This window comes from Vicugna pacos, chromosome 3 (assembly GCF_048564905.1).
Source record: "Vicugna pacos chromosome 3, VicPac4, whole genome shotgun sequence".
NCBI lineage: Eukaryota > Metazoa > Chordata > Mammalia > Artiodactyla > Camelidae > Vicugna > Vicugna pacos.
In genome coordinates, this window is record NC_132989.1 from 113,450,873 (window position 1) to 113,475,648 (window position 24,776).

Here is a 24,776-nt window from a genome sequence, read left to right on the forward strand (position 1 = left end):
TTCTGAGATTCACTGTACAATTCCCTTTGCTGTAAAATTTCAACTTCACAGATTACAAACGCTCTAGGTTCAAACAGCATTTCGCCTACCACCACTGCATTTAAAGGAAATAAAATAGCACTTGATATTTTAAAAATCATAGAAGAAAGTTTTGAACCTAGAAACAAAGAAAAATCAGAAACAAAAGACCTCTTCACAAAGGGCACTCAGGAGGAAAAGATCTCACACGAGCCTCTCCTTTTTCTCTGACACACGTGTATGATCAGCATGTAAAATGGGCTTGATTGGTTTTACCCTAACCAAGTCTCCATCTAAGACACAACCCGGTGAAGCCTGACACTTGGACCGCACAGCGGAGGCGCAGAGGTGAGTGGCACCTCGCCTGCAGCACAGGAAGACAGGTCTCACTCTGCTCAGTGAGGATGGTCTCCAGGCACAGCAGATGGAGGGAGGGGGATGGTGTGTCTTCTGCAACTGCACTTTCAAATTCATACTTAGAACAGAGGGGCTATAATCATATGTAACTTGAGTTCTTTTTCTTATATAATTATTATTTTTTTAACAATCTGGATTATCTACCTATGCCAGCTAATAATGCACATTTCTGTAATTCTGAAGCAATCTTGCAACAAAGCAAAAATAAACAAACCAAAAAAAACTAGGCTACAACTAACATTTTTATTCAATTTTTTTCTCTCAACTTGGAAAGAAACAAACGACCACATAAAAAAGGGAGCACTTTAGAATATATACACATGAGGTTGGTCTGGGTATCTAAGGTGCTTAGAAAACTGACATCTAAATAAGTAAGTGTTCTATTTTTTTAGCTTCTACAACGGTCATTTCTAGGCCTTATGGTCATTACATTTTCAGTTAAGGTACTATATTAATTTCACGACTACAAAATGAAGCACTCAAACAAAATAGATGGGAATGAAAACATGTATCCTGTCTTACCTTTATGTTGTATTAAATGCCAAAGATATTGTTGGGGGTTATCTGAAAGAAACCCTTACTCCTGATGGCTGTTCTAAAAATGACAAAAGGCGGTAAAGCATTGAAAGGAAAACATCCAACTAAGAGGCAAATAAATGAAGGAAATACAAGGAAGTTAGACAATCTATACAAATGAGGCCTCTAATAACACTTTAGTGGTAAGACATTTGTTTTCCTCTTGGCAGCGACTGAATAGGTGACATTCTGAAGGGGTACTTTAAACATAACCATTTAATTTACAATATAAAAAACATCACAGTAAGTAGAGAGCGCAGTCCTGAAAATGAGAATAAGCAGCTCACTTGCAATGTTCAAAAAAGTGCCCACGTTCCTGACTGGTGCTACCTTCTCCACAGCGCGTGAGGGAGGGAGGGAGGGAGGGTGTGTGTTTGCAAACACAATACAATGTAAAAATGTCCAGGTTCCTATTTGTTTTGTTTTAAAAAGGTCATCAATTCAACCTAAATTCAACAATTACACTTTAAGAGTAGCATTTTGACAATACAGAAGTGATATCTAAGATCAAATCATTTGAGAAAACGTTATTCTCTATTATTTGAACAAGGGAAAGAAAAAACACAAGACAAGAATCCACAGTAATAACAGTTATATTAAATGTTGAAATAAAAATTACTTTTCATTTACATCTGGAATTGAGATGTCCAATCTCCATTGTTTCTCCAGAAAACAGGAAAAAAAATTACCTAAAAACACGGAACTTTTTTAAGGCTAGCTATAGACAAACTTCACATTGGCATTTTCTTCAGTTTTCATCTCAACTATTAGTACTTAATAGTTTAAAAATCAAACATAATTTGCTAGTAATGCACAACTGCACACTTCATACTATGACCATTTGATAACTGGTCATGTAAAACTAACCCCAAATGTTGATTTGTCTTCAATTTATAAACAGTAAAAATAAAGCAAAAAGGTCTTTTTTCCTAACTTACTTCCTTGAAGACAGTTTTAGCCCAATGTAACATGAAGCAAAGCTACACTATTATTTTTTAAAAATTCTACATGAAGAAGGGCAGCAATACTAGCACTTTCTGAACTAGAGATTTTAAATATTTATAAGACTACTGGTTAATAATAAAACCTTGATGCTACCCAAGTAAATAGTATGCCAGCAAATGCTTTCCTTATGAAAGTATTCACCTTATTGAAAACAACAGGACAAAGTACAACTGGAAAACCAGGGGAAATCCTTAAGACAAGATAAAGTTATCTGCCAGTGAAATGGAGGGCAACTTTTTGGCCATTCTTTTTTTTTTCCTTTTTCTTTTTTTTTTTTTTTTTTTTACAAAATATCTGATAAGATTCATTTAAAATTTTGTAGAATAACAATTTTTAATCTTTTGTGGTATCTGCTTAGATCTCTTTCTGGTAAAACAGATAAATGTGTTTCAATGACTTTATATCAAGATCTACAAATTCTCTGAAAAATTAAAAAAAAACTTAAAATTGACATAATCAATTTAGATGCCCAATTTGGTAACATTTTTCTCCCAAGGAGAACAATTTATATAGACATACGCCATGACAGGTGGCATTATGTTTAAAACGCTCCTAATTTTTACAATAGGACTAAATTTCTAAGTAAAGGTAGGGCTAGCAAAGACCTTATTTCAAATATGAGAAAGGGGCACTACAAAGTGCCAAAACCTGTAACACTGAATCCTGTATCAGACTTTTTTTTTGATACTGGTGTTTTAAAATATGTTTTAAAGTAATCGCTTACCACTTTAGAAAAAACTGTTGAAATATAAAGCAACTAGAACACGTTGCTTTTGATTTTGGTAGCTTATGCTTGACTGACTCTTGTATTTTAAAAATCCCTAGACTTAAGCCTAAGGGTTTTAATACTATATGGAAATTCCTTTATGGTTTCTTAAGACCTATGCTGTCCCTTTTTTTCTGAGAACTTCTAAATTATCACTCAAAAGCAAACACTACGCTTACAACATACCAGTACCATTAAACACTCGGATCACATGCCCATTCTATTCCCCTACACTTCTAATTTGAAGCTCTGGTTATAAGAGAAAACCAAGTTTGTAAGTGTTTAGTTTTCTGAGATTTTACAGCATGTTTCCAATGAAATACACTCTGTACTCCTATGTAAAAAGGCCAGCTCAGCCAGCTTCCTTCTGGTCAAATAAAATCAAGTTGGTTTTATTTGTAGTTTTATTCTGTAAACAAAAAGCTTTGGAACCTTTGGAGAAATGCACTGCCCTAATCCTCACCTAATGATGCACGAACCAGCAGGACCAAGGGTTCTAACCAGTCTTCTCTAATGCTGTCAATCTAAGATCACAAACCTCATCTACAATTAACAAACATTTCAGTACATCCCTATCCCAGGCAGATGCAGTATCACTGATGGAGTTATTCAAAATTTATGATCTTGCATGAAAGACAGCTGTGTGTGGAAAAAAACGGGGCTGGGGAACCTAAAGAAAAATCTTCTTTTGGACTTTTTTTTTCTCTAAGTACAGACATGCCCCTAACAAGCACAAAAACCCAACTCCCAATGCTGATCACTAGGAATATTAAATTATCAAAATTAAAAATAATTTCCTCACCTAGCACAAGATACTATACAATATTACAAACACAGACACATGAAAAAAAATCAGGCAATAGAAAATGTACAACAGCTTTGGTGTTACACAGAACAACCTCCAAAAACGACTGACAGTGAAGCCCAAGCTCGTGTTTTCTTACCACAGACACTCCGCTGCTGACTTCTACTTGTTTCCTTTTACGTCCTTGGTAAGGTCTGAACAGCCAAGAGAGACAGAATGTACAGTTTACTTAATAAGAACTGCTAATAACACCGTGACAATGTGTTCCAAAAGACATCATGGAAGTCTTGCCTCTGCCCTATGGCTCTGTGGCACATTTCCTGTCAAGATCACAGCAGGTCCAAAATAAAGTGACAACTAGATTTAATAAATTAATATACATTTTGTTTAAAGATGTACAATGCACATTCTGTTTAATCCCAGGTTTCAGGGTATCCAGGAACTTCTATTTACACATATACAGACCTCAGACAGCAGTGATGTCAGGAGACACGGGAGGGGCAGCAGCCCTGGTACTGCTGCTCTCTGAATGCTGGGAACGCAAGTCAAATACATTTAACTTAAAACAATGCTGAGAGATCACTGGGAAAATCTCCAAAGAGAGAAGTCCACAAAAAAGGACACGTGAAGGCAAGGGGAAGGTCAAGGCAGCCGAGACACCGCTTTATTCTTGGGACGACTGTGGAGGTGGCGGAGATGTGCCCTGTTTGCCAGACTTCCGTTCGTAGTTAACGAGGCGCTGGCCCACAAGGTACCTGGGTTGGAAAGACAGGGTGGTTACTCTCTGACATGATCTTACTTAAACATTCTTCCGGTACATTTTTTACAATGTAAATTAAATCACTTCACTCCCACTTAAAACCCTTTAACAGTTTCGCAGGTAGAAAGGAGTCTAGAATGAACACCTGTAAAAGGCACAGAAGCAGGCTCCGCACAGCAAGGTGCGGCTTACGGGAAGACAGGAGAGCAGCGGCGGTCAGGAGGCCCCAGATGCAGTGCGGTAGCCGCAGTGCGGGCTCTGGGCCCGGGTCAAGGGCTCCCAGAAACTCGGGTACTCAGAGGCCAGAGTGAGGCTAAGGCAGTATCAACTTATTTAAGGGACTTATCTGTGTGGATCATGTTTTATAAAACAGCTTAGTGGACAGGGCTGAAGAAATGGACTGGAAATATGATAATTAGGAAGCGGGGCAGGGAGGAGAGGAAATCCTGAAGAGCTCCAGTTCTGGAGAAAAGGAAGAATCAAAGGACAAGGTTTCACGGGGATCAAAGGGAGATGGCAGAGAAGTGAGTGAGTGCGAGCAGCTGACACAGGGTAGGTGGTTATGGTCCAAGCAAGAGTATTAATAAGTTGACAGGTAGATCAGCCGGTGGACCAAGTTCTGCATTTCCACATTTCCAAACTTAAGTGATGTGGTTACAGGGAGGTTATGGCAAAAGGCACGGGACTGTATAAACAGAGACAAGGCTGGAGGCCCCCCCATCAGGATTCTCATCCCCATGATGATGGCAGGAGTGGGGAAGGAAAAGCAGTGATGTGAATCCCTAACTTCAGGGGAATGGCCTGGAGGACAGTGGGTGACAAAAATGATGCCAACAAACTGGAAGGGGCTGGGGTACACGTAGGCACTGGGTCCAGCAATGCAGATCAAGGAGTGCCCAGTAAGACTTTACACATCTGCGTGAGAGGAGAGAATGAAGCCAGCGCGTGACAGGGCTGCCAGGGAGCTGAGGGCTCTGAGACGCGGGCTGCTCCACAGTATGATGAGAACCGCAGCCCTGTGTCCTGCGGCTGCTCTCGGGAGCAGAAGACTCGCCAAAGCTCTGGTAACAAAGGCCTGGCAAGTGCTGAGGGCTCGGTGTGCCAACTTTCACTTTTCACCATGATGTTCTCCACCCTGGCTCTCAGCTATCACTTTTCTGTCAACACATAAAAGCCTAATGAGGTGCTTTGGCAGTTTATGCCAAGTAGCTTAACATCTCACCTTTTAAAAACATTCCACTAATCCCACTGCTTCTATATCCATGATCCCACTGTTTAATCCCTTTTCTTTTTGTCTTCCTGATTCTATTCCTGAAGCAAACTGTTCCTTACCCTACTGTTCCCCAATCAACCAGTTTTTTTTCAAAGTGTGAGAATTCTGTAAATGTTTTGAACAATGACTACTCAGCAGTATCTGACATAATACACTTGGCACTACTTTCACACACACACAATCACAAATCGTATCAAAATATCAAGTGTAGAGAAAAGCAAAGTAAACTTGCCCAGGACCAAGAAGTAACTCAGTGGCAGAAAAAGGAGACTCTACTCACACCTAGCTCTATTCCCTAGCCCCTTCTCGTGCCCCCCACCCCACACACATGCACGCTCGGTGCCCCTGGCGATCAAGCACTGTGAGAGAGTGGACAGCCAGGGGCAAGAAAGACAGACCCCTGATGGAGCCTGCAGTTCAACCGCTTTCTGCAGGAAGACAGAGATGGGGAAACAGAGCGTATTGGGCTTCAGGAAGCTGCCGAGGGTGTGTCTCTTTTGCATTACTGCAGTATTTACTGCTGCGCCAAAACAAGCGAAGTGAGAAAAACTGACTTTCATCACTGAAATCCCCCTCCCCATTCTTTCATGGTTGACAGAACTCAGCACTCTAAGTGTTCCAGCGTTTATTACCATCAGTACAAGTGCTAGAGAAGCCCTGAACACTCTAAATTTCATTCTCAAAAATACTACTCTTTAGAGTCCTCAGAGTAAACAAGGTGACCGTGTAATTCGCTGTCCAAAGCCGGCACTCAGGGGTAAAAGAGGGCGCTGTTAACAGTGACAGGAAGGCGGCATGCGTACACTGGGGCTCTCCTGGGCAAACCAGGATGGATGGTCACAACTTCCTTTCTCTGTGAGACACCATCTAAAGCAGAAGAGGATCCAGCCTCCCATCAGGACATGGAGAGTCAAATGGCTGTTATCCCCAGAAGGTGCTCTCTTTGGCTGTTCTCAATTTCTCCCTGAGGTCAGGCAGCAGTTTCCTCAGAACAGGGGCACCATGACACTTCTGCAGTAACTTTACAGCCTCTCTGGGCAATGGTCAGAGTGAGCCTATGGCCCTTGGTTGTAAGAAGGGCTTGCAAGAAGGCAGGCGCCGCTAATTCCTAACGCAGCCTTCTTGTTTTTACCTAGAACTAATATACTGTCAAGACAAAACATCTGAAAACAGACTGAAAATTATTTGAAATGGATATTAAAAATTCTTCTTCTCTAGTTTTTCCCAGTCTTTTTCATCTCCATAAATGACAACTCATATTGCCAGCTGCCTGACACAGCCAAGCCCTTGATAATCCTCGTTCACATCCTACATCCAACCTGTTAGCAAATCTGTTTACCTCAGAACATATCCAGAATCTGAGCACTTTTCCCTCCTGTGATTTATTACTTTAGACACAAAAATTAAGAAATAAGACATCTTAACAAGAGCAGCCAGATGAGGAGAAGTCCAGACTTACTTGTCATTTTTAATATGTTCATAAAGGCGCTTAAACTGGCGGACCTGAAAGGACAGGATTCCCATCAGTACCACGACCATCAGTAAAAATGGGTAGATCCGCCGGTGGACCAAGTTTTGCATTTCCGCAGTAACACCTGTAAAACCAAAGAAGGAAAACTCTTAAGTGTATACAGAACAACAGTGAAATGAAAACATGTCCTTCCATAAGTAGAGGGTACTGGTGGTGCTTAACTGAACTCGTCCTGTATGAAACGGGGTGCGGCAAGGGGCACAGTGGAACCTGAGACGGCCACAGCGAAGAGGAGCCCTGTGAACTACGTGCGGAGCTGGGCTGAGTTTTAAAGGCCACAGAGGAACCAACAAAAGGAGGTTCACCAGAGAGGTCTGAACAGTGAGACTCATGCTTTTGAAGGTCATCGTGGCCACAGTGTGGAGAATGAATTAGTGTGGAGAGTTCAAAGCAGGGAAACCAGATGGGGGGCAGCTGAGGTTAAGGAGAGAGCCACCGTTCACCTCAACGTGGGCCACGAGCAAGGGCTCCAGGTCAGATCAGTGGGACTCGGAGACCACGGAGAGCAAAGAGCCTGAGGTGACGCAGATGACCTTCAAGGTTTCTGACTTATGCAACTTACTAGTGACCTACAGAGGGAATTCAGTAGAAGAAAAAGATCTGCAAGAGAAAACTTTGTGCTTGTAACTGTGAACGTACGTTGGCTGTAAGGTCTTGTCAGGATTCCTCGGTACACAAGTGATGAGGTAATGTCTACATGTTGATGTGTCACAAATGAGCGTCTCTTTAGCATAAAATGTTTCTTTATGCTAAAGAACATTTTTAAAATGTGAATATTTTTCTCACCTGCCTAGAGAAAAAAAACTGTAGCAAAAAGCTTAATGATCCTCATCTTGCCCTGAGTAGTGAAATCTAAGAAAAAGTCTTTTAAAATCATTCTTTTAGTGGATTTATATTTACAAACAAAGCATTTGGAGCCAAGTAGCCTTTGATACCGGAAGTGACAAGAACATAACAACGTTAGTAAAGGTGCTCACTTGAGCTCCCAGCCAGCATCACCCACCTAGTAGAGGAACAACGCCTGACGCAATGACGTACGGGACACACAGGGAGAGCAGCAGCACAGAGATCACTGGCGCTGCCAGTCTCCGGATGATGTAGTGAAGGTCAATGTTGCGGATGCCATTTGCGTAAACCTGAAACACAGGAGGAAAATCAGAACCAGAATACAAGATGAATTCCTCCAGGTTAACAGAGCAATCTCTACTGAATTCAAGACACAGGGAGCTGCATCCACCAGCCCAAAAGGATTCAAATGGTTCAAGGGGAAAAAAATGATTACTTTTTTTTTGGAACTCAAGGTAAATTCTGGAACACAAACTAAGTATGGTATCTGTAAGTTTTTAAAGAAATGCATTTACTTCCTTACACTTTGCAGTTAACTCTGCTAAGAATGAAATAGTAAGACATTAATCTAGAATAATAATTACATTAGCCTTGCACTATATAATACCAGATGGCATCCTATAATTTTAATTGAAGATCACATAACTTGAAGTAACTTCATGTATAAACTGTATAAGAGTGATCTGTATTATTACTCAAGACTGCATTCATTTTATCTGAATATAAGGAAACATTATAAGGGGAAGCATGTTTTTAAAAAGCTTATATAAATCAAGTTTCAACACGTCAAAAGGATTTTATGTAATGATTTACTATGAAAGAATTCTATAGTGGACTTCTTTTTAATTCAAGAATTTCTAAAATATGTCCATCATCTTATCCAGAAAGTTCTACTAGATAGTAATGCAGAGGAAAGAATGGATAGAAGTGGGGAAATCTTGGGGATAATGGAAAGTGAAGATGGCATGCAAAAGGGGACAAAAACAGAAGAGCACTACTCGTGTCTTCTCCCCAGCACCGAAGCCTCTCCTGGCCCAGTCACACAGTGTGGTGTCACTCATTCCAATCCCTCGAGCCCTCATAAGTGGGCCAGAGCATCTGGATATGAATGAAAAACAGGCTTACTGTTCCAAAGGCCCACTTCTGATCCCCACAAAATCCTTTTAACTCAAATGCATTTAAATGAATGCATTTGAGTTAAAGGCATCCCAGTGTTTCCAAACCATTTCATTTAAACTTATACACATGTAGGAGAAAGAATGCGTCAGAGAGTAAGGTATTATAGAGATCAACAGTGCTCCACAGCTTCCACCTCTAAACAAACCCTTTCTTTCCACAGGGGCCAGTCTCACCTGGCAACTCGAACCTAGGCTGGCCTGTACTCCCAGCCTGAATGGGTGGACTGCCCTTCACCCCACAACCGACCTCCCTTCAGAATGTGCCTGTACTTGAGAGATGCAGGCAAACATACACCAATCCCCTGGCTCTCCCTGGCCCCAAGCAGCTCCAGGTACAGGAATTTCTGGATGATTTTCTTGTGCATATTGGGCTGAGAACTGCTGTCTTTATTTCATATACATAGAGGAGGCGTACCTTCAGTGCTACATAACCGTAACACTGCATTCATTTGGTGCTACCCTTTAGGGATGAGAGGGCTGCCCACAGTACATTCTCCAGGTAACTAACATTCTCTAGGCACATTCTCTAGGTCACTAAAACATCAGTAAATACTACTACGCTGGTTATTTTGGAAGCAATCTTCCTAAAGTGAATTATCCTACTGCTCTAGCCTTATAATCAGAGTACAGAAACACAATCTATCTTTTTCAAGGTTATCACCACAATGACCAAATTATCTGATGGTTCAATAATACAAAATAGTCTTAGATGCCATGTAGCTAGAATATTCCCAAATAGCTCTGCTTTTTAAATCTATTATCTTTTTCTTTATCTATTGCCTTGAACAATAACCTCTTTTCTCTACTACAGGCTCACAAACCTGAATATCAAGCCTTCATCAGAACTCCTGCTTAAAAAAAAGCACACATGCTAAATTTTGCCTTTACTTTGGACAGGGTTCTATGTATTTTAAGATACTGGTTAACTTTCAGATAAGGGAAGTTTTAAGAGTGGCTGATGAAAATTCATGGTGATAAAAAAGCAAACTGCCTTTCTTCTTTAAAAAAAAAGTTACATATGTTCACTAAAGAAAATGTAGGAAAATCAGAAAAATGGGAAAATGGAAAACAAGAGCCCCATAAGCCAAACTTAATCACTGTCACTTTGACTTTTTCCGAAAACTGATTTTGCTTACCTGCTCAATTACAGTTTTCAGCCACCACTGAGGACCCATCAATGTTATAGCTGCAATGATTTTGGCGTGCAGGACTCCAAGCGCCCAGTCCTGGGGTAATAAAAACCACTTTGATTTTTTGTTTGCTTTTAGCAATAAACCAGAACAGAGGCTATACCATCTTCTTGCATTAGTTACAATACATTTCAAAACAGAAGTTCTGCTGGGTAAGTAACAATCTTACAGAAGACTAACATATGTTGGGAAACCCAGGGAATTTTTTCCAACAGCTCAAGTTCAATGTTTCTATCAAAATTCATTCTTGTATCTTTCAAAAATCTGCATTATTTTACCAACAGAATCCAGAAAAAGTGTTTACATTAATAGTGATTTCAACAATCAAATAAAACAGTGCCCTGATTTTATTTCACTGAACCTTCCTTAGGCTGTTTTATTGGCTTTGACTGAGCTACTTATGTCAAAAGAACAGTGGAGCCACGTCTGATTTACAGAAATTATCCCAAAGGTGCAGAGCTTCCACGTGGGTGCACTCACTGTGCTGCTCAACTGCTGTGAGAACCTCCAGTCACACCGAGCTCCTCACTGTGCCTCCGGCCTGCCCACCCCCGTTCTCACCAGGCAGTCAAAGTGACCCTCACCCGCACCCACCACCAAGAGGTCTCTTAAAGTGCAACTCAATTCATTTAAGGAGACCTCCCTGCTTACAACCCTGAACGTGGCACACCAAGTCCTTCATAACCTATTCTCTGTTTATCTTTTTAAAAAAAACACAAGTATTTTTTTTAAGTATCACATAACATTTAAATCTATTCTTGTTTTTTGTTTTTTTTAATTTAGTGGAAGGACTGGGGATTGAACCCAGGACCTCATGTATGCTAAGCATGCTCTCTACCACTGAGCTATACTAACCTCTCTAAATCTATTCTTACATAAAACTGAACCCTTTCTAGAGAAGGCTGGAGTCCTCTGTGACCCCCGGCACAAATCCTAACCCCTCCCCAGCAACAACCACTGTGGACATTAAGTGTGTACCCTCCACACTTTCCCCTACACACTTCCTATGCTTACACACGTATGTCCCACAGGAATTACACAGTATCAGTTTTACATGGATTTTGCTCATACTGTTTTCCCTCCTCTTCACTGCCCATTATCTTGAGCCTGATGTTTTGATTTTCTGGTTTGGTTGGTTGGTTGGTCTTCTAAAAGATCTTCAAGTTGAGTCAGAGGCTGATGCACTGAACTCTTGCATATTCCCAAATATCCCTCTTCATCCTGACAGATGAACAGCTGGATGACATTTGGTCTGGGTACAGAAAGCTTAGTTTTTGTCTGTTTTATCTAAATGGCCTCTAATTGCCCTTCTACTTACGGTTTTCAGTGCTACAAAGTTCACTGCCAGTGTGCTTTTTTTTTTTCTTTGAAGCTTATGATTTCTCTTTCAGAAATCATAAATTCAGAAATTTTACTAAGATATGCCCAAATATGTGTTTTTCTCACCAATTTCCATTTCACCAAATAGGATGAACCCTTTCAACCTACAGAATCAGTTCTTTCTTCAATTCAGCTAAAACTGTCTCCTATTTTTGTTTCAGTGGTGCCTCATACTTTTGCATTGTAGAATCCTTATTATGGGTATATTAAATCTCCTAGATGTAGCCTCCAAGACACTTCCTTTCCCCTTAATTTCCTATTCTTCAGTTTTGCCCTGTGCATTAGTCATCCAGGTCTCCAACCTGAGCCTCAGTGGTGACTATTCACCCAGAATCTGTTTGAAATCCACGCTGTGTGACACCACACCAACCTCACCTCGCTTGACGGCTGCTGTTGTGCCTGCATGCACACACACCTCAATCGCCTGTGTTTCTATTCTTCTATTTGGATGCTTGTGGCTCCACAAGAGTTCTCTGTCACTGGGCATGTGTTCTGATGGTTCTGCCTGATCTTTCTTTCTGTGGCTGCTGGAAACCCCTTACACAAAGCATTTCTTATTTTTCTCTGTAGGCTCAGTGTGTCTCAGAAGCTCAGACAGAATATCCCATAGGGCTGCAAAAGGATCTGTTACTCGTTAGACCTCCGGGATAGCAAGCCAACAGTCCCCCAGGAAGAACATGGAGAAAGCCTCCTCATACTTTCTGTATCCTTTCAAGGCTCACAGGCAGGGAAGATTCAATCCTCCCAACTCAGCCTTCTCTTGGCCTTTGGGAGTCCAAAAGGCACCCAAGTGAGGTTAATGTTCACCTGAGGAGGTCCACAAATCACTGAGGTTCCAGCTCTTTCAAGATCCACTGCTTTCCAGTCCTTTCCCACAGGACACACCACAGTAGTTCCCCTGCTAGAATTCCAAAAGAGCCCAGACTCCCATAGATCTGCAGTCGTTCGATGCAAGAAAGGCAAGTAGCTTCGAGTCAGGGATGGAGGAAAAGCAAGATATTCTTCCAAACCTTGGGATTTTATCCAGAACATTATGGCTACCATGCTACATGTGCTATCTACAACTTGTGTTTTTCCCCTACTCAAAAACATGTCTAAGTGCTATCTATATCAAAACATACAGCTTTACTTCCTTCTTTTTAATTGCTGCACTGGATTCCAAAAAAAGATACACCATATTTTATTCAGTCATGATGGGCATCCGGTTTGCTTCTAATTTTTTTGACATTATAAAAAATGATACATATTAGAACAGCCTTGTTCATGCCTCCTGCACACAGGTAAATGTTGCTTTGCAGGAGATTCTGAAAAGTGAAACTGATAGGTCATAATATATAAGCATTCTTAAAACTGAGTAATTTCAAATAATTCTCCAAGGACGTGAAATTGGGTACTGTCAAGACCACCGGAAACACAGGTCTAACTGAACAAGCTGCAATGATACTGAGTACAGTGAGGGAGACCACACAGTACGGGGTATGTGGAACCCTCAGCAAGGAGAGTGTTAGAAAAGGCTTGATTTCAGTTCTTCAGCTTGTGTGAGGTCATCTGGGGGGGATTTAAGGAAGCAGAGCTTTGCTCCATACCACATGCTATTTAGAAAGTATAGATAATCTGTAGTTGGGTCCCTTAAATCTTACCCAGAGGGGACAGACTCGGGGTAATAAATCTGTAGTTGGAAATGAAGGAGCAACCAATCATGTCAGCCAGGGCAGGGTGTGTTTGGTCATTTTTGTGGTTTAGACAAGCTCATGTTTTGCCTGTGTTCACACATGATTAGACAGGGGTCTTGCTTTTGTCTCAATCAACTGTGGTCAGAGTGGCCTTGTGTAATGATGATGTTCTGTGAGTTGTTTACATCCAACAGGGAACACCAAGGCCTAAGGGGTAAGGCCAAGCCAGCTCCCCGATGCCAGGGGCTGCTCTGCCCTCTTCCATGCTGCATACCACACGATGTCAGGAGGCATGTACTGTCTGCCTGCTGCATTTGCAGCGACCACTGGGTTAAGGCAGCATCTGCCTAAGCCCTCCACTACAAAGCTGTGCGTTTCTCTTTGAGGTATCAAGAAATCTGTGACACTTTCCCCGTATGCAAACAACTCCTTCTGCATTGTAGTGGCATCAAAACATGCCAGCAAATTCTTATCCCATGGAGTGGAAGGGGTCTATGTCCCCTTCCCTTACATCTGGGCCAACCTTTGTGACTTGCTCACGTCTAGTAGAATGTAGTAGAGACAGTGCTGTAGGACTTCTGAGATGAGGTCATAAAAGGCGTTGTAGCTCCTGCCTTGTTTGTTGGGACACTCATTTCCCTGAAGAGCAATGTGAGAAAGCCCAAGTATCCTGAGGTTACCAAGCTGAAAGGGTATCCAGCTGACAAGCCCAGATGAGGCGCAATCAACAACCAGCATCAACCCTCACACGAGTGATGGAGTCTTCAGATATTCCAGCTGATGCTGTCAAATCGAACAGCCACTGTGTCTTCCCAGATGGGATCCCAGACAACAGGAAACAAACACAAGTGGATACCCCTGCCTTAATTTCTGACCCACAGACTCTGTGGACAAAACAAATGTTTGTTTTAAGCCAGTAAGCTGTAGCTGGGAGGTAACTTGTTATTGCAGCAACAGTAACTAAAGACCCATCAACCTTCACCTGACGGCTTCAGCATCCACTGACAACCCTTCTCAGAATCAATTACTTTATTAATTATTGCAAAATAGGGATTTTTCTAATTCTATTAATTCTTCTACCTTTATTAGTTGGCACTATCCTGTAAAAACAGCTTTCCTTCAATCACCGATACCGTTAGACCACACTGCAATACAGCTCCCACAGAGACGCATCCTATATGCTTTTTAAAAAATTTTTCTATTTAGGTTTTATTTACTTATTTTATTTAAATGGAGGTAGTGGGGATTGAACCCAGGACCTCGGGCATGCTAAGTATGCGCTCCACCACTGAGCTGCAGCCCCCCCCCAATATGCTCTTTGACTCCTGCCCACTCCTGCTCACTTCCGCTCCAGTTCTAACCTAGGAGCACACCTCACCTGCGAATAAGAGGCAGCTCCCCCCGTACGTGTGCTGTCTCACTTCAAGGTCTGTCCACTCGATCCTTCCGGAATATGCTTTTTCCTTTCTTACCACCCCTCTGCTCTCTACTAGCCTGTCCTAGACATTCTCTCCTACGAAAGACCGCATCTGAAATCCCCCAAGATTGGGAACACCGCTCCTACACGGCCTGCAGCTCCTCCTGCCTGCCCGCATCACAGCACAGTCTCCTTATCTTTCTGACCCGCCGGTAAGTCCTCAAGATGTTCCTGCATTAGCCTTACTTCCATCTAAGTCAAACAGTACAGGGCTTTGGCACGCATTAAAGCATTCAAGCAAATATTTGCTATTAAATGAAGTTTATGGAGGTTCTTCTTCTGGAAAGTAGAGGGTAATTTTCATTTCTGGAAAATTCATAATACACTAAGGGGAAATTTTTTAAACAGGCTGAAAAGCCTTTGAATGATTGAAGTTAATACCTACGTCTTTTCCCTAACACCTCTTAAAAACCCAAGGTCTATAACGTTAACCTCAGGCTCTAAGCACTACAAAAAAGTTAAATTTCCTTTTCCATGAACTTTCGGTCGTTGGTTGTGACCTGCATAGGTTCCCTCAGAATGTTCTTTTTAATAAGTCTGTGATTTTGTGGGAAAACATTCTGTAACTACCCAAAAAGTAAGTTACTGCTTAAAGTCTCAAAGCCAAAAGGAACAAGATATCTCACCCTAACTAAAGGTGAAAAGATCAACACATTAGTTTGTATCTTTAAATACTGGTGAAGCCTAAATAAATAGTGACATCCTATAAAGTAAGGTCTTTTAAAGGAGTTATATGCATTATTTTGAAAGCAATAGATTAAAATCCATTATCTAACTGATTTTACAAGGGCTCCTAGAATAGAAAAAATTAAGGAGTCCTTCTAAACAACCCTCTTGAAATCACTTTAAAAAATTAAGGATTTTTCTGATTCCAAATACATAAAGAAATACCATGAGACACACACTTACCTGCCACGGGTAAAAAAGAGGAGTCTGATCCAAGGGGACCCTCAGGGGAGCAACAATAACCAGCTCAAACAGCAGCCCCAGGAGAAGCGGGACAACCCCAGCCAGCAGCACCGCAACAATCAAAGTCTTCATTATCTATCAGGAAACAAAAGGCCACGTCATTAGAAAGTCTGTCCGACTTTTAGCCAAACTTTTTATCTCATATGGAGATTTATTCTTCTTTGACCTGATGCCTAACGGAACAAATACATTACCCTTAAACAACTGACATTTTATGTTACATGTTTAAATGAAATTTGAATGCATAACTATAAAAACTCTAGCTATGACAAAAACATGAAATTATTATGCATTGTTGCTACAAAATTATAGGAAATTCATTTTATGACATATATTAACCAGGTGGCTGTGCTGTTTTTCTCAATCTCATTCTCAGAAAGAAGCTTTTGTCTGTCCAAGAAAAGCTACTGATTGTCCCAGGCCCCTGACCCAATGGTGGCCCACCCACAGGCTGGCCTGTGACCCCTGAGACGGACTGGAATAGTGGAAGGGCTGTACATAACCCTAGTTAAAAGTAATTAACTAAGTTGATCCTGAGAACAGTGCAGTCCAACAGAACTCACTGATGATAGAAATGTCCTTTTTATCTGTATTATGCAATATGGTAGCCATTAGCCACATGGCTACTCTACTGGCACAGCTCTAGAATCTGGACAGAGTGACAAAATGAAAATAAAGTAGACACAGGAGAAAAGAAGAATACTATTCAAGAGCCAGTCTTCAGAGTGGCCTTGATGTCCCTTTGTCTTAAGGCAGCCTTAGTGAGTACATTTGTTTCAACAGCAAGAGACTAAAATGGTGTTAAGATGCAGTACTTACTTATTTACAAGGCAATATAATATGGAAGAATATCAAATGAAAGCTGGTATTAGCCAGTTTCTGCATTTTAAATATAGTTAAGTGTCTCATTATCTTATGGATTACACAGCAATTAAACCCCTCCATTCTTAATATACAATGAATCTTTTGTTTTTCTTTCAACACTAATATTAAATGGATATTAAACTTTCAATGAAATCAAAATATAAATTCAGACACAAAACTAGAGTTGATTATACAAATGAAAAGGCATAAGCAGTTACCTAAACATGCTTATCAGACACAGCCAACATTACAATCAATAAACTGCCATACTTGGACAATCAACGTCCAGGGACGTTTTTCCCCCACCTTTGTGGCAACTGAGTTCTTTATTGAGAGTAGTAATTTCCACTACTTACTACACTTTCACATTAGGCAAGACACTCTTGAATTAGCAACAAACTATAATTAAAGGAATTCCATTTATATGAAAAACATCGACTCAATTCTGAAGTCAAGATTTTATGTATTTAAAAAAAATTTTTAATCAGATTTTAGGGAAAAAAATGTCATGAAAGGAAATTTCTACTTAAACAAATTGACTTTAAATTCTACAAAACATCTTATTCCTTAAAAATGTAAAACATCTCCAAAATAAGCTTTCTAATTACATTATTACTCAAGAACCTTACTGGATCACTTAAAAGCATGATTCTCTTTTAACCCTCAAATACATCTGACTATGTTTCTCAGGATGAACCTGAAAACTACTGTCTTAAAGGAACACTCTTCTTAATTCAAAAAATCAACTCTCTTGACACTATCAACAAAGTGAAGAAACAAAAGTGAGAAGATTCAAAGTTACCGGGAAACTATTTACTACTCCTGTCAGACAAGGTCAGTCTTTATTAGAAAAACCTACCATGAGGGACCACTCCTTAACCTTCTGGAAGATCACTCTGCGTCCCTGTGGCATCCATGCCACCAGCACCGTTACCGCCCGGATGGTTAGCCAGCAAACGTACAGACCACAAGCAGCTGTGTAGAGCTCATGGATTTTGGCAGTCCCCGTCCAAAATGACATTAACCAACGGCCAGCAAATACTGAAAATAGAAAGGCTGATAAATGAGACATGTGGTCATGTAAAGAGAACTCTAATCCTGGTGTCAATATTGTACGATCAGTATTTTCAATCATTTTAAGCGATCAGTAGAAAGATACCACATTTTGATATGTCAGTGTCTTCATTAAAAGCAAACAAACATTAAAAAATGTTAAAAAAAAAAGCAAACAAACAAAAACAAAACCCCCCAAACTCTAAAGAATGCAGTCATTTGAGACACAAGCAAACCACAGTAAGTCAATGGGGACAAGCTCTCCTGTGATGTGTGCTCCGACTTGCCAGGCCAACTGCTTGTTGTCTGGGGACTGAAAAAGCCTGAGGAGGATGTTTTTGCTGTTTGTCTCATTAAATGGTATCATTATACACATAATAGGACAAAAATGGATAATTTATTTCCTATTATTTGTGCTGTCAATATTTTTAATGTTTAGGAACATTACAAATAATTTACAGTAACTTTCCTTACACTGGCTCATTCATCAAGATAAAAAAGCTAAGCTTATTTTAGTAACTGGGCACAACAAAGTTCAATAACAAAGAATATCCTATTAATTTCCTTAGGAAAAAATTAAGATCTAAATATACTGAAACTTGGGAAACATGTAAAAGTTGTCTAAAGGACAGCCTCACACAGAGTTATAAATAAATTCTACAATGTACCCACAAAAATCTATCAGGCAAAATCATCTATATAGTAACTTTCTTTACATGGCTACCTCTTACTAAGGCTGCACAGAAGAGCAAGACCCAAATTTCCAGTGTATTTTTCTATGGACTGATTTCTCCCTAATACAGTCTGTTATTTTTGAATACCTAAAATGCTGTGCCAAGCATTTTTCATACATTTTTCTTATTTATCCTCCCAACAACCCTGCAAGTAGCAACTATTTCCATTTTGAAGACTAAAAAACCAAAGCGCAGCAACAGAACCTTGCCCAACCAAGGTCACACAAGGGTGGAAGCTGAATTTGACTTCATGTCAAAATGACAAAGCTCATGCTCTTGACCACTGACCCACACTGCCTCCAACCAAGCCAAACCAACAGTCAAGTCTTGTAACAGTCAAGTCTTATGAGCCATAATGCTGATAACCACAGAGTGTTCCACAACCTTACAAACCAGTTTTCGAGTGAAGATAACTCATTTTTACAAATACATATAAATGTTACATGAAATAAACACATATGCATGTTCATTTAAAGATACTAAAGTATCCCTGATACTTCTGTAGAAATGCCTTCTGTTCTATATATATATTTCTACTTCAAGGTTGTTTTGTTGTTGTTGGTTGGCCAGTTTTTAAAAAATGTAAAGGCCATTTTTTATTCTATGCTTCACATACTTCTGATCAAAAGTGTGTCTGAGAGGACAGGTTAGTTTCCAGTCTGTAGAAACTTAAATCAGTTAAAATGTAGATACAGGACAGTAACCTATGGGGGGAAAAGCAGCCTCACCACCTTGTGTGTGTCTGACAAGAAGCATTCCTACGGTTAAACGTAACTGCATTCTTTCCACTAGATGGTGGGACAGGAGTAAGAGGGAAATAGTTACTTACGCACCAATGAAATTAAAGTAGTTATATTGCCAAATTCAAGTACTAAAACTAGGTTTCCTTCTTTTCTTAACTATTTAATATTTCATGAAGAAAACATGAAAATAGAACATAAAAACCACAAATATAAAGCTGTCCAAAGTTCAAAAACTAAGTTTTCTCAGCAATCCATTTACCACACAGCACCCAAGAGTTTAACTAGACTTTGTCATTTTAAGAGCTGAGATGTGAGTAGTGAACTTAAGAGCGAAGTTCTAAAGGTCAAAAATAACTGTGCAGAAATAGAAAAAAAAAACAAACTTTATTTTTACCAGTTTAAGGGAAATCACAATTCTTATCAATTAGAAAGTATTCTTTTTTTTAATTACTTGAAATTAAATTGACTAGCTGATCCTCCTCAATCTTAGCCTGCATGGGAAAACTCAAGTATTTAATATAAATTTGATTTATAAAGTTGTATGAGTTAGTGCTATAATCAAGACACTAACTCAATATACATTTACATGCCGCTAAGACCTGAAAATTACCTTTTGCTATAAACACTAACTGGGAGAGGAGGGACAGCTGTGTCTACCACTCTGTCACTGGCTTTGGACTCCACCTCCATTTACCCCTGAGCTCTACAGAAGATGGTAAGCCACTAAATTCATCCGTAGCGTCTTACTTGTTAGATGAAGAAATGCTATTTAGCTAAAATTTACAGATTTACAGATTTATAATTACTAGGTGACAAAGGGAACAGTCTGGCTTCATAAGGGTCTCTAGCAACAACACGCAGTGTATTGAAAAGATAATTACATAATGAGGCAAACATAATTAACATCAAAACACTGGTTTGAAAAAATGACTTAAGCCACAGAGAAGACTTTTTGAGAACCCATACTGCAATAAGACAATGTCCATAAAAAACTGAGTGACCATGAATACTCTACTTCCAAAAATGAATCATAAATTGTATCTTGACTCTGTCCCCCTCTGCTCCAATGCAAATGAGTCCAATGAGATGGAGAGCCCTACACAGAACAACACCCCATAGTCAATAAAGAAATGAGGGGAAAACTACTTCAAATTTATATTTGATTAAAGATCACATCTCAGCAAGATACACCTTTTAAAACAAAGCATCTTTTCATGATGTCATTAGCAGAGAGCTAGCATAAGCTCATACCTGGTAGAGTAAGGCAGATGAGGCTGGCGATCAGTAAGGTTATACACATGAAGACAATCAACAAAAATATCTGCAAGGCAAAACATAAGAGTCATAAACAGTGTTCACATGTGCTCAGTGCGTTTCATGACACCCCTCAAAGGATCAACACTATCCTCCCAGTAAAAAGAAACTGCCTCTATTTGAAATCCTTCCATTTTACACAAAAAGGAAATTTTTATTATAGGTAAAATTACCCGTAATTTTGGTCAAAAGAAAATTAAGTGTCCACTTCCATATAATCGATGCATCAGCAAGTAACAAATATATTTTAAATCAGAGAACACAACAATAAAACATAATCAGCTTAAATTTTCCCTCATTATTTATTAAAACTAAAAATATTCACTTTTTAAATCAAATTCACAAAATTAACTTCTCACAAAATGAGGACTTATTTTCTAGCAGTACTGTCCGATTAGAACTTTCTGTGATGTCTACACCCACACCGCCTGACACAGGAGCCACCTGCACATGCGGCCACTGAGCACTTAACATGGGGTCAGTGTGTATGAGTAAAGGAATGTTAAACTGTATTTACTTTGAATGTGTGTTGTCTACCAGGAACGTACTTTTTCTTTTTTCGGCTTTACTGAGGTATATAAAATTGTATATAGACTTAAAAATATAAATTGTAATGTACTTAAAGTGTATCATATGATCTGATACACACAGACACTATGAAGGGATTCCCACCACTGAGGTAATCAACACATCACTCCACACCGTTATAAACTGTGTTTATTTTTAATTAAGTTTACATGTAAACAGCTACATGCAGCTGTAGCTGGTGGCTCCAATATTGAGAACTGCAGATAAAAAGGAAACACACAGAGACAAGAGAGAAGCAGCTACCCTGGACAGAAAGGCAGAGACTGCTGCCTGCCTCTACCTGAACAAACCCCAGAGAGCCGAGCTCCAGCAGGAAGACTGAAAAGGACAGATGGCAGCACTCCAAGAGGGGCCTGGAGCCTTCGCCAGCTTTCCCTGCCCAAGAAACCCCTTAGTGATTTTCTCTCTAACCTGGACCAGAAAGTACCTTTTGCTTAGAAAATAACCTTTGCTGATCCAAGAGCCTCATCTCTCAGAGTTCCCCTCATCTCTGACGGCCCCCTCCCCATCTCTCTCAGCTTGCCTGCGTATCCCGCCCCTCTGGACACATTCACTCCCCTGCAATTCCACCCCTATGTCTAAACCGCCTCGGTCCTGACACAGGCCTGGAATGCCCTTCCCACTTTCCTTTTTTAAAAATCTGCCTGACCTCTTAACTTTAAAGACTTAAAGTTAACAACTCCTCCATGAAGATTCCTAAATGACTTTGAAAAAAATGTTTTGTAGGGCAAGGAGTGACCAATCATACTATGTGCTATTAATATAGCAAGTGAGGTGAGGACCAAGACCTGACCATCGAATTTGATACCATGAAGGTCACTGGTGACCCTTGACAGGAACAGTTCCGGAGGAGTCTGGGGGGAAAGTCTTACTGAGGCAGGTACTTCCTTAATCAATCTGGTCTTCAGTTTTATCAGATGGAAACAAGAGATTAGTGCTCGTATCTTGCAGTACTGGGATTAACACTATAAGGATTGAAGAGAGAAAAGCACTAAAAAGCCCATTCAAGTTCCTGACACAGTTGAAATGAATGAAGAATGTCAGTATCTCACTTGATCTAGGGTCTTCCATGTTGTTCCTTTCAAACAGCAGAGAGCTACAGCACATGGAATCCCAACTCCATGGCCCACCTCTGAAATCTGATAAACTTATCTGACATTTACAGTCTATGCTGCACAATGAGAGGACTGAAATCTGGGATCTTATCAGGACTATGAGGTATGTCTCAAAGAGAACTACATACCAACAGCACCAGTAACAGCAGCAAAACTTCTCAGCAGAACTCTGACTCGACTTCTGGTAAGTCTGTACAGTACCTACCCTGAGTGGAAAATGTAAAGGCCGGCGGTAAGGCTGAAAGCCGACAGGCCCGCCCTGCTGGAGTATGGCTTGGTGGGCTGCGTGCAGGCCTTCCCCCACCACGGGAATTGCGTTGTTATTTCGAGCATGCTGGTTGTTGTTAACTTGTTGGTTCGCACTGTTCTCATTTTCTTCCTGGTCTCCCAACAAATAGGAATGAAGATCCCTGCGTAAAAATTGCATCAGTGAAAATTCTCACCTCAGATCAGAATAAAGCAGCAGATATCAGACTTACTTTCTTGGTAATTATTACTTAGGGTAGAAGATGTCCAAGTAGAATCCATATACAGCACCACTACCTCGATCTACTCTAAATGCTGGTGCTTGCTTTTAATAAAATCTTCCCAAGTTTAATGGTAATTAACATTCAGAATACCCCTCAATTTTATGTTTTCTTCAGCCAATATCTGAGAAGAAATCAAAAACTGAAAAAAAAAATGTACAAGATACTCTATGTGAAGAATTTTAGGGGGAAAATATTCCTTCTCTTTTCTGTAGATGACCGCTGTGTCTGCTGTGACATGCAGCTCAACCAACACATCCAAGCCACAAATCAGTTGAAGCAAAAATGAGACGGGGAAGAAGGTGGCTCATGGTAGGGCACAGGGTGGTCAGAGAAGGCTAAGTGCTCAATCAAGCACAACCAGATGCATACAGACATCTCTCAGAGATACTGTGGGCTCAGTTCCAGATCACTGCAATAAAGCAAATATTGTAGTAAAATGATCACTTTTTTGGTTCCCGAGTGCATATAAAAGTTATGTTTACACTATACTGTAATCTATTAAGTGTGCAATAGCATTATGTGTTAAAAAAAATGTACGCGCCTTAATTTAAACAGACTTTATTGTTAAAAAATGCAAATCATCATCTGACAATGCAGGGTTACCACAAACCTTCAATTTATAAAAAAATGCAGTATCTGTGAAGCAAAATGAAACAAAGTATGCCTGTACTTCACATTAAGGAATCTACAAGATGTCACGTATTTTCTGAAAAAAATGTTTAAACTACCAAGATTCAACTTCTAAATAAACATGGAATATATAAAGCCTGAAAAAAATAAATGCAACATGCTGGCTAAGTGACTAGGAAACCAAATCTGAGAAGAGCTCTTTTACCAGGTCAGGACTTCTAAAATAAAGGTAACTTGGCTTGTTTTTAATGCACTAAAAAGTATTTTATTTTTACCTTGTGTAATGAAGTGAAAGAACCTAGGCCAGCAGCAAACCCTCTATAGAAAGGTAAACATGCATATATTCTCCATAAAAGGATACAAAAGAATTTAAAAAATTAGAAAAGTTTAAAGCTTTTATAAATGAATATTATACATACCTGTAGATATTAAACTCTCTTATTAAAATTAACTTTTTCTGGCAGGGCATGGGACACACTTTTTCAGGAAAGTTATTAAACTGACACATACGCCACGCCTACAAGTCATCTGCCTGTACTTACAGCAAGTATCCAGCAGTGACAGTCCACGCTCGCACAAGCCCCTTCAGCCACTGCCGCGTGTGTCCCTGTTCAAGTAATGCTGGTAAGACCACCTGAAGGAGAAGCAGCTCAAGGGACAGTTCACTCACTGGAGCATCACTGAAACAATTACAAAAAGCCGTAATTCACAGTATGAATTCAATTTTCCATTATAATTGTTATCATATTAACTAAACACCCAATGGAATGACAGCAAAACTCCTTAAAGAGTGGAATGAACTCACTGTCTTCATCACCTCACGTCCAATCTCTCCTGAAGCTAGCAAGGCTTCCTTCTCAACCACCACCCGAACTGTTCCCAAAAAGGGTTGCCACGACCTTCATGTTGTTTAAATCCAAAAGTTAGGTCTTGGTCTTCACCTAACTTGCTATATTACACAACTGGTCACTCCTTGCTCCTCAAAACACTTTCTTCTTGAACACCTTTCCAAGACCTGCTGGTTCCTCTTCAAGTCCCCGCCCGACCTGGAAACAATAAAGGGTTCATGTTCTGTCCTCTCTCCCTATTATCTACATGTGCCCTCTGGATGAATGCATCCTCCTGTGGCTTAAAACAGCACCTTTCTGTAAATTTCTGTGTACTATTCAGACACCTTTCCTAGTTCCTAACTTATATATCCAAAACGCCAACTCAATGTTTCATGCAGAAATGAGACATCTTAAATTGGTCATGTTCAATATCAAATTCCCACTCTTCCCCTTAAATCCTGCTCCTCCACAAAACTCATCTTAGTAAATGGCAACTCCATCCTTCCAGGTG

At 40.1% G+C, this 24,776-nt stretch overlaps 1 protein-coding gene across 4 annotated transcripts in view; it reads right to left on the reverse strand.

The window, feature by feature from the left end:
* Positions 1-659: 659 nt before the first annotated feature.
* Positions 660-24,776, reverse strand: part of MARCHF6 (membrane associated ring-CH-type finger 6) — an 82,757-nt gene continuing 58,640 nt past the window's right edge. For all 4 annotated transcript variants that reach the window (XM_072958853.1, XM_072958852.1, XM_072958855.1 and 1 more), the window contains exons 18-26: positions 23,978-24,115; positions 22,481-22,685; positions 20,510-20,579; positions 17,588-17,769; positions 15,805-15,939; positions 10,312-10,401; positions 8,155-8,287; positions 7,080-7,215; positions 660-4,342 (exon numbers count right to left, since the gene is read on the reverse strand). In XM_072958853.1, the coding sequence (XP_072814954.1) occupies positions 4,252-4,342; positions 7,080-7,215; positions 8,155-8,287; positions 10,312-10,401; positions 15,805-15,939; positions 17,588-17,769; positions 20,510-20,579; positions 22,481-22,685; positions 23,978-24,115 (1,180 nt within the window). In that variant the 3' untranslated portion in view covers positions 660-4,251. The remainder of the gene's footprint in view (positions 4,343-7,079; positions 7,216-8,154; positions 8,288-10,311; positions 10,402-15,804; positions 15,940-17,587; positions 17,770-20,509; positions 20,580-22,480; positions 22,686-23,977; positions 24,116-24,776) is intronic.